Source organism: Neoarius graeffei, chromosome 17 (genome assembly GCF_027579695.1).
Source record: "Neoarius graeffei isolate fNeoGra1 chromosome 17, fNeoGra1.pri, whole genome shotgun sequence".
Lineage (NCBI taxonomy): Eukaryota > Metazoa > Chordata > Actinopteri > Siluriformes > Ariidae > Neoarius > Neoarius graeffei.
In genome coordinates this window covers 38,347,294-38,361,138 of record NC_083585.1, presented here as the reverse complement: position 1 = coordinate 38,361,138, position 13,845 = coordinate 38,347,294, and the positions used below count along the sequence as shown (strand labels likewise).

Sequence of the window (13,845 nt, the reverse complement as noted above, 5' to 3'; positions counted from 1 at the left end):
GAGTAGAGAAAAGAAAAAATGGCGACGCGTGCTGCTGAACCAACCGAGGATGAAATAAAAACTCTACTCGAAAACCCCCCCAAAATACAAAAAAGCAACAAAATATGGAATGAAAGTACTTGATGGTAAGGACGTATCTTTTTTTTATTTTTCAAGAATTATTATTATCGCATTTTTCAAAAATTGCTGCTGTCATTTCGCCGGTTTGTTTACATTCTAAGTGTAAATAATTTTGTTGGATGTTTTGTATAAAGTTTTAGTTTATCGAATTTGCAAAAAATAAAAATGTTCTGTTTCTCAAAATCCAGTGAATGTGGATAGAATAAAACAGTTATTCCACTCAATCTCGTCATATATGGCTTATAGTCAACTCAGCACTACGTGCCTCATCAGCTATCAGCTCATGTACAATTCGATTTCGTGGAATAACTGTTAAATAACCCAATAATAACAATTAGCAAAGGACTGATATAAAAGACTTATGATTAATTTACGTTAAATAAAGTTCAAATATCACAACAGACTTGTCAGAGTTCATTCTGTTTATTCTTTATTTGTATTTCTTAACATACACCATTTCCTAATCTGACACCATCTGGCTTTCATTATATGGTGTCTCATGAAAGAAATATCCTTTAATACTGTGTTATACATTTTAAATGTTTTTATTAAACGTATGCTTCACAGGAAAATAACAACAGTGCATAAGAAAATGTGAGCTAATGCCAATGCATGCTAACATCATAGCATAAAGTGCTGAAAAAAAAAACCAAAACAAAACTAACACTATGACACATCAGGATGTTAAAATTCCCTCCTAGGGCTTAGCGGTCACATGCGTGGACAGCACTTTTTAGAAATTCGGAACAAGAATCCACATATGTGGACATACTTTTTCTCTAAAAGTACATCTTATCAAAAGATGATGCTTAGTTTTTATTCTAATCAGGTTCTAATAAGCCCAAATAGCAAAGAGAAATAAAAAATGCATGTAAAAAAACAGCTTGGGCCTTAGGAGGTTAATATTTATTTTATTTTAAAAAATGAAATAATAATAATAATTCAAAGTCCCAATCAGGAATAACTGCCTCAGTCACAAGAATCTCCTAAACTGTCCTGCTAGCAGTATCAGTTTCAGACTGGGACTCTGATTGGGACTCGAATGCAATTTTTGTACATTTTTTTAATACTATTACAGTGTACTGGTAAAATGCTAGATCATTGACCAACTTAAAAAGGTAAGTGCACTAATGTATACATGTTAAGTAATCTTACTCTTTGGTATTCACAGTACAGTAATTATAGTCCCTGTAGCTGGGAAAAAAAGCTTTTTTTCTGGAGAAATACTTTATTTAAGATGGATATTTTTTACACACAATCCTGTACTGACATCATGCATACTTTGCAGGGTGCAAAGCCACCATTCAGGGGACAGTCCACGAACAGATCTGAAATGTTAATATTACACAGACTCTTCTGAACACTGTAGCGACAACTTTAACTGTCCATTAACTGAGCAGATATTTGTACCAAATATCCAACAGTTTAAAGAGTCGTGACGTCTCTTCATGCAATGGACTCTTGCAATGGATTGAAGAACATCTTGTTTGTAAGGGTCCTCAGGCTGAAATTAAGGCTGGAGCTTGTCTCTGATTGCAATGCTTCAGAGTAAGCCATGGTATACTTTGAGCCTCCTTGTGACTTCCTCCTTATGGAGTTTTGTATAGTTTCTGAGGTAAAATAGTACACGATAGGGTCAAAGCAACAGTTGGTTACAGCTATGCACAAAGCGATAGGATAAATGGTCCTGACTACAGTTTCAGCTGCACAGCCTTTCAAGATTTTGGTGCGCACCAGAGAGTAAAACACGAGGTTGACGTTATAAGGAATGAAACAGAAGCAAAAGATGAAAAGGTGCACCATTATCATACGCAAGATCTTCTTCTTGTTGAGCTTTCCACCTCGAGTGATTGCCTGTGGCCTCCTCAGAGTCTGAAGAACCATTCCAGAACACACAACATTGAGGAGCAGTGGTATGAGGAAACCTACAGTTTCTATGAAAATCACCACCTTGGATAAATGGGACTTCCACTGGTTGGAGGAGAAGTTCTCGAAGCAGAACTGGGAAGAGTTGTTTCGTTGGCGGGTGGTCGAGTCCAGTAAGAAGCCTGTTGGCAGACTACCTGAGAGCACCAGCACCCATACTGCTACGCATACTATCTTAGCATTGCGTTTGGTCCGAAGTTCCCGGGAACGGAGAGGGTAAACGATGGCCAGGAACCGGTCCACGCTGATGCAGGTGAGGAAAAGGATGCTGCCATACATATTTGTGTAGAACAGGGAGACTGACAGCTTGCACAGCAAACCACCAAATGGCCAATCCTGTCGGGAGAAATAAAAGACCCGCAATGGTAGCGTGAGAACAAACAGCAGGTCTGACACCACCAGGTTCATCATGTAGGTGGTGGTTTCATTACGGACTTTCAGCGTGCAATAAAAGATGTACATGGCTATTACATTCATAATGAGTCCGATCACAAAGACAATGCTGAACACTGTGGTGTAGAGCGGATATTTGAATCCGTCATTCTTCTGGCACACATGGTCTGAGCTGTTAGACCTGTTCAAAATGCTGGTGTGGATGCTGCCCCATTGTGGAGTTGTATTGTTCATCTGTAAGGTGACGTTGTACATCCCTACAGGAAAGAAATGTATTATATTGGGTAGGAATTATACAGCAGATCGACTGGGGAGGGAATTCCCTTGATGCAGGTTCCAGAATGAAAGGTTGGTATGACACAAAGCAAAAGGGAATACAGGCATTCCTTTAAAGTGTCTCTGACCAAAATGCTCTGAACACAGAGATCTCTTTCTTGTGCTTGCTTTCAGGACAGCATGTGGTTGCAAGCATTTAAACACTTCCCCTCAGCATTCTTCAGGAGAGACACTGTGGTGAAAGCAGTCCTCCCTAGACACAGGAGACAAGGTGTAGCTTCCTCCTCTCCTCCCCCCTTTCTTTAGCCCTCTGCCCTTTGCATATTCACCCCAAAGGGTGATGTACTCACTCAGAATCTCCAGTTCAGACAACTCGTTTGTGATGATTCGTTTAGTCCATGAACACACGCAGAGCCACAAGTCAACAATGGTAAAACAGAGTCTAGAGAAACGTATCTTCCTGAAGACAAACCATTACATTGATCCAAAATCACTGACTATAGTATATCCAGTGTGATCCAGTAGCTGTTACTCCTGAATGTGTTTTGAAATTATTCCAACCTTTCAAGTAGTCCCTTTTGTTTTGTCGAATCACACAGCTGATCCGGTTTTAAGCAAAGGTACGCTGAACGCGCCTGCGGATTACATGCCGTGCTCCTGCACCACGGAGCCAACGCAGTGCCTTGATATTACTCCCTGAATGTATGACAATGTGAACTCGCTTCTCTTCAGAAAGACTATTTCCTGCTCCCTGCCCCACCTCTCTCTCTCTCTCTCTCTCTCTCTCTCTCTCTCTCTCCCTCACTATCTCTGCCTGCAACAGCCTGAGGAACATTCTGTCTTATATGTTGAAAGTGTGTGGGGGAGAGGTAATACGAGGCATTCATTATCACATCAAGTGCTTATATTTTGCCCACCTTCACTGTAAAATATAATAAGTTGACTTTACTTAAAAAAAATATGCAAAGTTGTTGCCTCAAAAAAAGTCATTTATGTTGATTTAGATAAATTAGATTGGGTTAACTTATTTTTTGTGAGTTTGCAGTACTCAAATTAACTTAGATTAGTTTGATTACATTAACTTATTTATTTTGAGTTTGCAGTACTCACATAAACTTATATTAATTTGATTACATTAACTTATTTATTGTGAGTTTGCAGTACTCATCTTATATAATTTGATTACATTAACTTATTTATTTTAAGTTTGCAGTACTCACATAAACTTATATTAATTTGATTACATTAACTTATTTATTGTGAGTTTGCAGTACTCATCTTATATAATTTGATTACATTAACTTATTTATTTTAAGTTTACAGTACTCAAATCAATGGCTTTCAGATATCTTTTTTCATAAATTTAACTTAATATTCATGAATTCCATTGATTTGAGTACTGTAAACTTAAAATAAATAAGTTAATGTAATCAAAATTATATAAGATGAGTACTGCAAACTCACAATAAATAAGTTAATGTAATCAAATTAATATAAGTTTATGTGAGTACTGCAAACTCAAAATAAATAAGTTAATGTAATCAAACTAATCTAAGTTAATTTGAGTACTGCAAACTCACAAAAAATAAGTTAACCCAATCTAATTTATCTAAATCAACATAAATGACTTTTTTTGAGGCAACGACTTTGCATATTTTTTTTAAGTAAAGTCAACTTATTATATTTTACAGTGTTCTGTCCACTTCACGCTCATCATATTAAATGAAAACTGGTGTTCGTGGCCATTACGTTTGGTCTTATATTCGTGCAAAAGTGTTATTCGTATTTATTTGCCATGGTAAATGTTTGAAGGTTGCTTGGAAGGAGCAGATCGTTTGGAATCTGCAGCCTTGAATTTGAAGTCTTGGAGTCAAAAGGACTTGTTTTCCTACCAACGAGTGAGAAATTCCCTGGCATCTTGCAAGGAGAGTTTTTGACCACTATGACTCGTGTGTGGGTTGGAGTAGGTCATTGCGGTCACTGAGATTTCTAAAAGAAGAGTTAAGGACCTGGGATGGAGGGTAGACTTAATGACGGTTTGTTTGCAAGCTTTTGTTTTGTGGTATGCTTTTGTCCTGGCACTTTATTGAACTTTGCTCAAGTGAAACTTGGCTGCTTTAACTGATGCCGCACTGTCCACAGATCAGTCTGTTAAATACAAGCTTTTGTTATTAATGTCTTTAAGAAGGACAGGCGAGCAGCTGCAGATTTCCAATCCAGGGGCGATTCTAGCATCTGATCTTTGGGGGTGCTTAGCCCCCAGGGCTGACAGAGGCACCTGGCTTGAACGACAGTGTTTCCACGTTTATTCCGCATTTAGACTAGACTTAACTAGACAAGAAGACTAGACTAGACAAGACTAGACTTATGCAATGTTTTAACAGAAGCTGACCCAATAAACTATGATATCTACACATTTACAACCACTGACACAAATATTTACGTTATATTTTTAACTAAACAAGACCTACTACTGCATTTGTAATGTTGGAGCTATTCATTTTGAACAGTGGTAATTGTTAATTAATGTGTTATTGTGTATTGTGTAATAATAGTGTGTATTATTATGATTTTACATTAGTAAACGCTATGTTATGGCCCTTTTCCACTACCCTTTTTCAGCTCGCTTCAGCTCACTTCAGCCCGACACGGCTCGCGTTTCGACTACCAAAAACCAGCACGACTCAGCTCGTTTCAGCCCTGCTTAGCCCCTAAAACTCGCACCGTTTTGGAGTGGGGCTGAAGCGAGCCAAACTGTGCCGACTGAGGTTGGGGGCGTGAGCAGACACTCCCCTGTGCACTGATTGGTGAGGAGGCGTGTCCTCACATGCCCACACACGCCCCGCGAGCGCGCTGGGATCTGTAAACACCGCAAACCCGGAAGAAGAAGAATTACGAATTACGAGAATTTCTGAAGCCTTATGCGCCTCGCCTCATCTATACGCTCTTGCCAGTATCTGTTGGCGTTGTCGGTGACAACAAGCCACAGCACCAAGACCAGCAACACTAACGACTCCATGTCCTCCATGTTTATTGTTTACTATTCGGGTCGTGAGACTACCGCTTAAAAGATCACTGAATCAGTGACATACAGAGCATCGTGGACGAGTTCGCGGAGCGCAAGGCTCGTCGTATGCCCTTCAAATAATGCGCGCAGTAGGCTATTGATGTTTTATTATGAGCCGTGTATAGTATGTCACCTAATGTTTTTTTGTTTCTGAGTTACATGTTCGTTTGAAGGACTTAATGTACAAAATAACATAGTTGCACCCCGTAGTGTTGAAATTGGTAAACACAGTGCATTCAGTGAGGTTTGCACCGCCCTCCTTTTATTTCTGACTCTTCCTGTCACCGTTGCAACCTCTGAGCGCTCTTTCGTATGCCCTTCAAATAATGTGCGCAGTATAGGCTATTGATATTTTATTATGAGCCATGTACAGTATCCTAATGTTTTTTGTTTCTGAGTTACATGTTCGTTTGAAGGACTTGATGTACTAAATAACATAGTTGCACCCGGTAGTGTTGAAATTGGTAAACACCGCAGTTGCGGACATTTTGTAGCCTAAAATGATGTTATGATAAGCTTTAATAAAGGGCCCGGTCATTTGCCCCGCCCCCGGTCCGGCTCTGACTTATTCCGCCACTGTCACTGTTTGCGCTGCTTAACGACATCACGTGACGTCCACCCACTTTCACTAACTCCACCCAATGCGTCCACCCACTTCCAGCCAGCACGGTTCAGCGCGGTTGTAGTCGAAATGCAACTCCAACAGCCCCGCTCAGCTCGACTCAGCACGGCACGACTCAGCCGCGTTTGTAGTGGAAAAGCGGCATTACATTAAATAAAATTGAGTAACACACGGTGGTCTAGCACCGTAGCACTTGTACAGCTCTGCACAAAAGTATCTCGATATGGATGATAAATGTCGTTTTTATCATTCTGTTCATAGACCAGGGAACATCAATATTGCATTATGCATATTATTGTGTTGTGTTTAACAACTGTAACTCCAGTCCGTACCTTCACATCTCGCTATGCCAGTAATACTCAGGTGCTACTTCGAGTTCCTCATCGGCGTGGAATCCAGTTAAAAAAACCACCATGTCGTAGCAAGCACTCACGCGGACAGGCAACCCGATCAGAGGGGACGCAAGGAGGAGAGGGATTTTACTGCTCATACAACTATCACCTAACAGGTGAATTCAAGAACACACACACACGCCCGCGCACACATTCATTGCGCAGTGCGCAAGGGCACTTATTTCTGAAAATTACGTCCAAAAACAGTGTTTTTGAGGGTGCTGAGCTAGGGGGTGCTGAGCTTGTTTTCGGGGGTGCTTGAGCACCCCCAAAAATAGGCTAAACACGCCCCTGATTCCAATCATTTCAAAGGATCTTTTACTAAAAACTTGGCTGGTAAGCAACTTTTTAACAAGATATCATTTGCATAAAATTATTAGTTTGCATTGTCATCTCGTCTCATCATCTCTAGCCGCTTTATCCTGTTCTACAGGGTTGCAGGCAAGCTGGAGCCTATCCCAGCTGACTACGGGTGAAAGGCGGGGTACACCCTGGACAAGTCGCCAGGTCATCACAGGGCTGACACATAGACAACCATTCACACTCACATTCACACCTACGGTCAATTTAGAGTCACCAGTTAACCTAACCTGCATGTCTTTGGACTGTGGGGGAAACCGGAGCACCCGGAGGAAACCCACACGGACAACATGCAAACTCTGCACAGAAAGGCCCTCGCCGGGGGCGTTGTGGCTCGGGTAGATGGGGCGCCATCAGGGGTTAAATTGGGCCGGGGCTGTCCGGGGCTGAGCCCCGGCACATAAGCTCGGATGGCATATGATCACGCACACATCAAAAGCAACAAACCCTTTTCACGATTTTCAGTTCTGAATAATTAAATATCGTTTTATTAATCAATGAACCCATGACTTTTATGAGATAGATCATAGTTTTCCTGATAACAAGATGACCTGTCAAAGCTATTTAGAACAGAACTTGCGATCAGAGATTCTGGTTTCTGGAACACTGCGTGGGTTGCCAATTCTGCTTTTTATAAGCGACTTCGGGGTTTCTTTTTTTGTGAGCTCGCTTTAAAAAAAAATCAGAAGTCGTGGTTTGCGGGTTTTTGGGCTTGTGTTTCAGCGTTGTGACTTGTTTATAATTTTCTCCGTACACCGTGTCCCCTTTTACCTGCATACGATCCTAATCCATCAGAGGTGCTTGAACGAACTGTCTGTGCATTTGGCGAGTTCAATTTCCAGGGGAAAAAATAATACTGATCTAAATATGTTGTGTTTTTATTTTTAGACAGTATGTGTTTAGCAAAACACATACTGTCTAAAAATAAAAACACAACATATTTAGATCAGTATTATTTTTCCCCTCTTCAGTATTATTTGATATTTTGTTTTTAATAATAAAAAATATGATAATGATTATGTTCACTGTATTGTTAATATTATTAGTGTTTTATTATTTATTGTTAATATTTAATTTAATGTTAATTTATTGTTAATATTATTAGTGTATTATTAGTGTAATTATTGTTGTTGTTATTATGTATTCAATTATTTATTTGGCATGTGGTGCTTTTTGTATTGTCTAGAACATACATAAGATGAGCATATTATAGCAGCAAAATAGAAGCACAATCATTTGAATGCAGCAAAACTTTTGCTGCATTCAAATGATTGTGCTTCTATTTTGCTGCTATAATATGCTCATCTTATGTATGTTCTAGACAATACAAAAAGCACCACATGCCAAATAAATAATTGAATACATAATAACAACAACAATAATAATAAATGCTTCCAATGTTATAGTGTTGTTTGTATTTGGTTGCATTCACTGCATGAATATATTTGATTGACAATTTGACTGACAGTGTTTTGGCATATTTAACATTTATCCTCCAAAATAAATCAACTGTTTTGGTTTAAGATTGTGCAAGCCTTCAAATTTTCTCACTGAACATTTCTCCTTCACATTTTTCACCTGTAGGCATGTGACAAGATTTAACATGATATTGCTCAACCTACCTCTGTAAAGTCAGCTAACAACTTATTAAAATGCACCAGAATTCAGCAAATAACATGTATGATAATAAAAAACTTCTGGGGGAGGACCCCCAGACCCCCCACTAATCATTTCCTTCAAACCAATGTACAACAACCTGTACAATCTGTTACATTGGCCAACCAATCTACATTCAAACTGCCATAATGTGTAGGGGGGCACTACAAGACACACATAGGCCTACAACACACAGATAAGGTGTATATCTCTGTGCAATATGATATGGTTATCAAATTAGAGGGTTATTTTCCAAAAAGTATATTGGGGCAGGGCGGCGGGGGAAGGGGCGGGTACGAGGCAGAGCCCCCCCACATAACCAATCCCAATTTAACCCCTGGGCACCATGCCATGGATCCGGGGACCCGGGTTCGGTTCCGACCCGGGGTCGTTTCCCGGTCCCTCCTCGTCTCTCTCTCCCGCTCATTTCCTGTCCTGTCTCTACACTGTCCTATCCAAGGTGAAAAAAGCCCAAAAAATATCTAAAAAAAAAAAAAAGAAAGGGCTCAAACCCGGACCTTCTTGCTGTGAGGCGACAGCGCAAACCACTACACAGTGTTGGGCACGTTACTTTCAAAAAGTAATTAGTTATAGTTACTAGTTACTTTTCCCAAAAAGTAACTGAGTTAGTAACGGAGTTACTTTGTCATGAAAGTAACTAATTACCAGGGAAAGTAATTATTCCGTTACATTTTGTTCCCCCTCAAAAAAAATCAAATTCAATTAGTGTAATCATAATAAAAGTGAATGTTAAATGTGTTTAATGACTGAAATGGACACTTAACAGAACCAATTAGTAATGTTATCTACACTATATTAATATTTTTGTGGGACAATGTGAGATAAGACATCTATCAAATGTAATATATTTTTGCAGTTATTAAAAAGTTATTTTGCAGTTATTATGTTACTAATTACTGGCCACTGACGAGGACAAACGCTTTGTTCCTCGACATAATGTGCATTGCACGTAAACACTCTTGCCTTTTATTTCAAGTAATGAAAAGTACTGGCTGTATTTCCAGTGTGAAAGCGCAGTGCTGGGCTGACCGCTCGCCATCGCTGGCTCTTCCGATTGAAAGAGCGCGCAGTAGTGCAGTAGGCGTGGCCTACCTACGTATGCTGTCCAAATCTACTCTGATTGGCTTACTGTGCCGTTGTCTCGTGTCTCCCCGCCCCACACGAAAGCAGAGTAAAGAAAGGCTGAACGAGCAGCGTGCCAGATGAGAACAGCTTTAATAAAGTAACGCATAGTATTTTATTGTAAGTAACGGGAATGGCGTTATAACGATGTAAAAAGTAATTAGTTAGATTACTCGTTACTAAAAAAAGTAACGCCGTTAGTAACGCCGTTATTTCTAATGCCGTTATTCTCATCACTGCCACTACACCACTGTGCCGCCTAGCTGGATTTATTTTATTTCATATGAAATTTTCCATAAAATTTGTAGTGGTGTAGTGGTTAGCACTGCCGCCTCACAGCAAGAAGGTTCTGGGTTCGAGCCCAACAGCCAACGGGGGCCTTTCTGTGTGGAGTTTGCATGTTCTCCCCGTGTCTGCGTGGGTTTCCTCCCACAGTCCAAAGACATGCAGTTAGGTTAACACGGGGCGGTCTTGAGCTCAAGTGCCCTTGAGCAAGGTACCTAACCCCCAACTGCTCCCCTGGCGCTGTAGCATAGCTGCCCACTGAATGTGCATGTGCTCACTGCACACTTGTGTGTCTGTGTTCACTGCTTCAGATGGGTTAAATGCAGAGGATGAATTTCACTGTGCTTGAGTGCGAATGTGACAAATAAAGGTTTCTTCTTCTTCTAATTGATTGACTGAGCCTACTTTGTATCCCACCAGCTTGTGTAACCTTGTGGACCTTAGTTGCTAAGACACCGAAGTAGTCTTTTAAAGCGATCCTCCAGCAGATTGATTTTCAAACTTATTTGATGTAAAATTAGTCACAGATTTCAAAAATCAAACTTTCATTTTCAGAGACCAAATAGTTTAATGCATTATTTATTTATTTATTTATTTATTTTTTAAGAATACCGGATGGGCTTCCTGTGGTAGTGACGTAATTGTGTTGAAATGCGTCTGGAGGATCCATTTAAGTCAAACCAAGATAAACAACTTTAAACACCTTACGCATCTTGCAATCTGAATCTACCAACTTGCTCAAATTATTATTTTTTTCATTCTGAAAAAGTGATCATTTGTGAAATCAAGTGGTTGATTTGTACAAATATGAATGCTATTTAAGCAGCTAAAACTGCATTTATAAATTTAAGGCTCCGTGGATATTGCGCATGCACACACACACACACGCATGCACGTACGCACACACACACAGTGACAAGTAGCAGATTGCACATGTGCTCACTTGCAAAAGAGCATATGTAGTAAGACAGGTAGAGAAAAACGTTCCTCCCTTCACAATCGGATATTGCCTAATCCAATACCTGAGCACATCCACTCAGTATTTTGCTCTCAAAGCATAAACTATAAACCCCAGTGTAACCCTGAGTAAACATCCCCTCCTTCCTTAAGCCACACACAAACACACACACTCCCACTTTGCCTCAGAGACCTGTACATCGCTCCTAACAATGGACTCCTTTGCATTGTAATATCCAATATAACCTTAACAAAAGCACACATTGTCATGGCTATGGAAAAAAGGGAACAACATAAACAAATGTCAGTGCAAGTTCTTTAGTCAACATCCTCTTGTAAATGTTAAACCATTCCTTCATGCATCACCCGCTTCACTTCTCGTATTAGTTAATATTATGGAAAATTTTATGCGTATTAGTGCCACAGATTGTGCTATTGTGTGACGACTCAACAAGTAAACTTGTGCATCCAAAAGCAGTGTGACAAGCCTTTTGCTCCATGACTGACAGTTAACTCAGTATTTTGCTTACTCTGACTCATACAAATGTGCCAATGCATGTTATGAAAAGACTCACCGAGCCAGACATTCTGGGCCTTTATCTCATTTTTTTTTTATGTAGTGTGTCACAAATACCTGTGTAACTGCACAAACTTCACACGCAACTATAATATAATTACTGACAATATAACATCTCATAGGGCGGCACGGTGGTGTAGTGGTTAGCGCTGTCGCCTCACAGCAAGAAGGTCCTGGGTTCGAGCCCCGTGGCCGGCGAGGGCCTTTCTGTGTGGAGTTTGCATGTTCTCCCCGTGTCCGCGTGGGTTTCCTCCGGGTGCTCCGGTTTCCCCCACGGTCCAAAGACATGCAGGTTAGGTTAACTGGTGACTCTAAATTGACCGTAGGTGTGAATGTGAGTGTGAATGGTTGTCTGTGTCTATGTGTCAGCCCTGTGATGACCTGGCGACTTGTCCAGGGTGTACCCCGCCTTTCACCCGTAGTCAGCTGGGATAGGCTCCAGCTTGCCTGCGACCCTGTAGAAGGATAAAGCGGCTAGAGATAATGAGAATGAGATAACATCTCATTATCTCTAGCCGCTTTTTTTCGCGGTCTGGTTTCCATCAAATCGTGCGCTCTGATTGGCTCGCGAGTGGATCCGGACCCCAGTTACGGACCTTTGGTGACTCGCTCGTTCACAACAACAACAAACATAGTAGCAATTTTTGTCAACATTTATTTTCGCATTTCTCAGTATAATAGCATGAATTTTACAGCATGGATAGCGATAACGACAGTGTTCACAGTGAAAGCAAGTTTTACTACCCTGATGAAGATGAAATAAAAGAAAACATTTCAGGAGAAAGCCGAGTAGCAGGTTTGTTCTAAATATGGTTCCCCTCTCATTTTCTGTTAGAATTTGGTAAAGAGAAAAATAAATATATTACTTACCAGTTTAAGGTCGGTCCGTATCGTGAAATACCGTGACCTCGGCCTTGAAAATACTGACCTCGGCACAGAGGGCCTCGCTCAGTATTTTCAAGACCTCGGTCAAGGTATTTCACGATACGGACCTCCCAGCTGGTAAATAATATATATGTATTTTTTTTTTGCGGTCCGGTTTCCATCAAATCCTGCGCTCTGATTGGCTGGCGAGCCAATTACGGACCCCGGTTATAGACCTCTGGCAATTCGCTCGTTCACAACAACAAACATAGTTGCAATTTTTGTCAACATTTATCTTTTTTTTAATAAGATTTATAAGATTTTTATCAAAAATCTTATAAATTTTTGCCAGCATTTCTCAGGAGAATAGCATTAATTTTACAGCATGGATAGCGATAATGACAGTCTTCACAGCGAAAGCGAGTTTTATTACCCTGAGGAAGAAGAAATAAAAGAAAACATTTCAGGAGAAAGCTAAAAACCTCTAACTGCTGCCAACGCCGAGCAAAAACATGGCTGAATCCTGAATGACTCAATTTTGTATAAATAGGGGACTACATGGGCGGCAAAATGTAGTTTTTTTTCCTGCAATGGAAGTGCACTTGTACAGTATACCGAGGAGGAAGCCATTTGCATTACAGCCATAAATGAGGATTCAAAATGGCGTATCGGTTTTCCCTTTCGGGCGCTCTCGTTTTCTGTTAGAATTTGTTAAAGAAAAAAATAAATATATTATTTACCAGCTTAAGGTCGGTCCGTATGGTGAAATACCGTGACCTCGGCCTTGAATACTGACCTCGGCCAGTACTTTCAAGACCTCGGTCACGGTATTTCATGATACAGACCTCCCAGCTGGTAAATAATATATATGTATCAACTTGTGTATGATATTTATAATACAAGACGTACTGCTCTAAACACCTGTAACACTAAATTAACTGCTCTATCGTTACAATGAAGTTGCCTGTATGGACTATGTCTAACTACACAGACATTACGAGGTGTAACGCAATGACACGAGCTATATCCATATTTGTTTATTGAGGCAGCACGGTGGTGTAGTGGTTAGCGCTGTCGCCTCACAGCATGAAGGTTCTGGGTTTGAGCCCAGTGGCCAGCGGAGGCCTTTCTGTGTGGAGTTTGCATGTTCTCCCCATGTCTGCGTGGGTTTCCTCCGGGTGCTCTGGTTTCCCCCACAGTCCAAAGA

The 13,845-nt window shown here is 40.5% G+C and overlaps 2 protein-coding genes across 2 annotated transcripts in view; both read right to left on the bottom strand.

The window, feature by feature from the left end:
• The window catches only part of rcbtb2 (regulator of chromosome condensation (RCC1) and BTB (POZ) domain containing protein 2), a 134,670-nt gene that overhangs the window by 50,950 nt on the left and 69,875 nt on the right, over nucleotides 1–13,845 (bottom strand). The window lies entirely within an intron of this gene.
• On the bottom strand, nucleotides 525–3,503 carry lpar6a (lysophosphatidic acid receptor 6a). The gene has a single exon (XM_060944162.1). It carries the CDS (start codon nucleotides 2,692–2,694, stop codon nucleotides 1,567–1,569), a length of 1,128 nt encoding a protein of 375 aa, XP_060800145.1. The 5' UTR covers nucleotides 2,695–3,503; the 3' UTR covers nucleotides 525–1,566.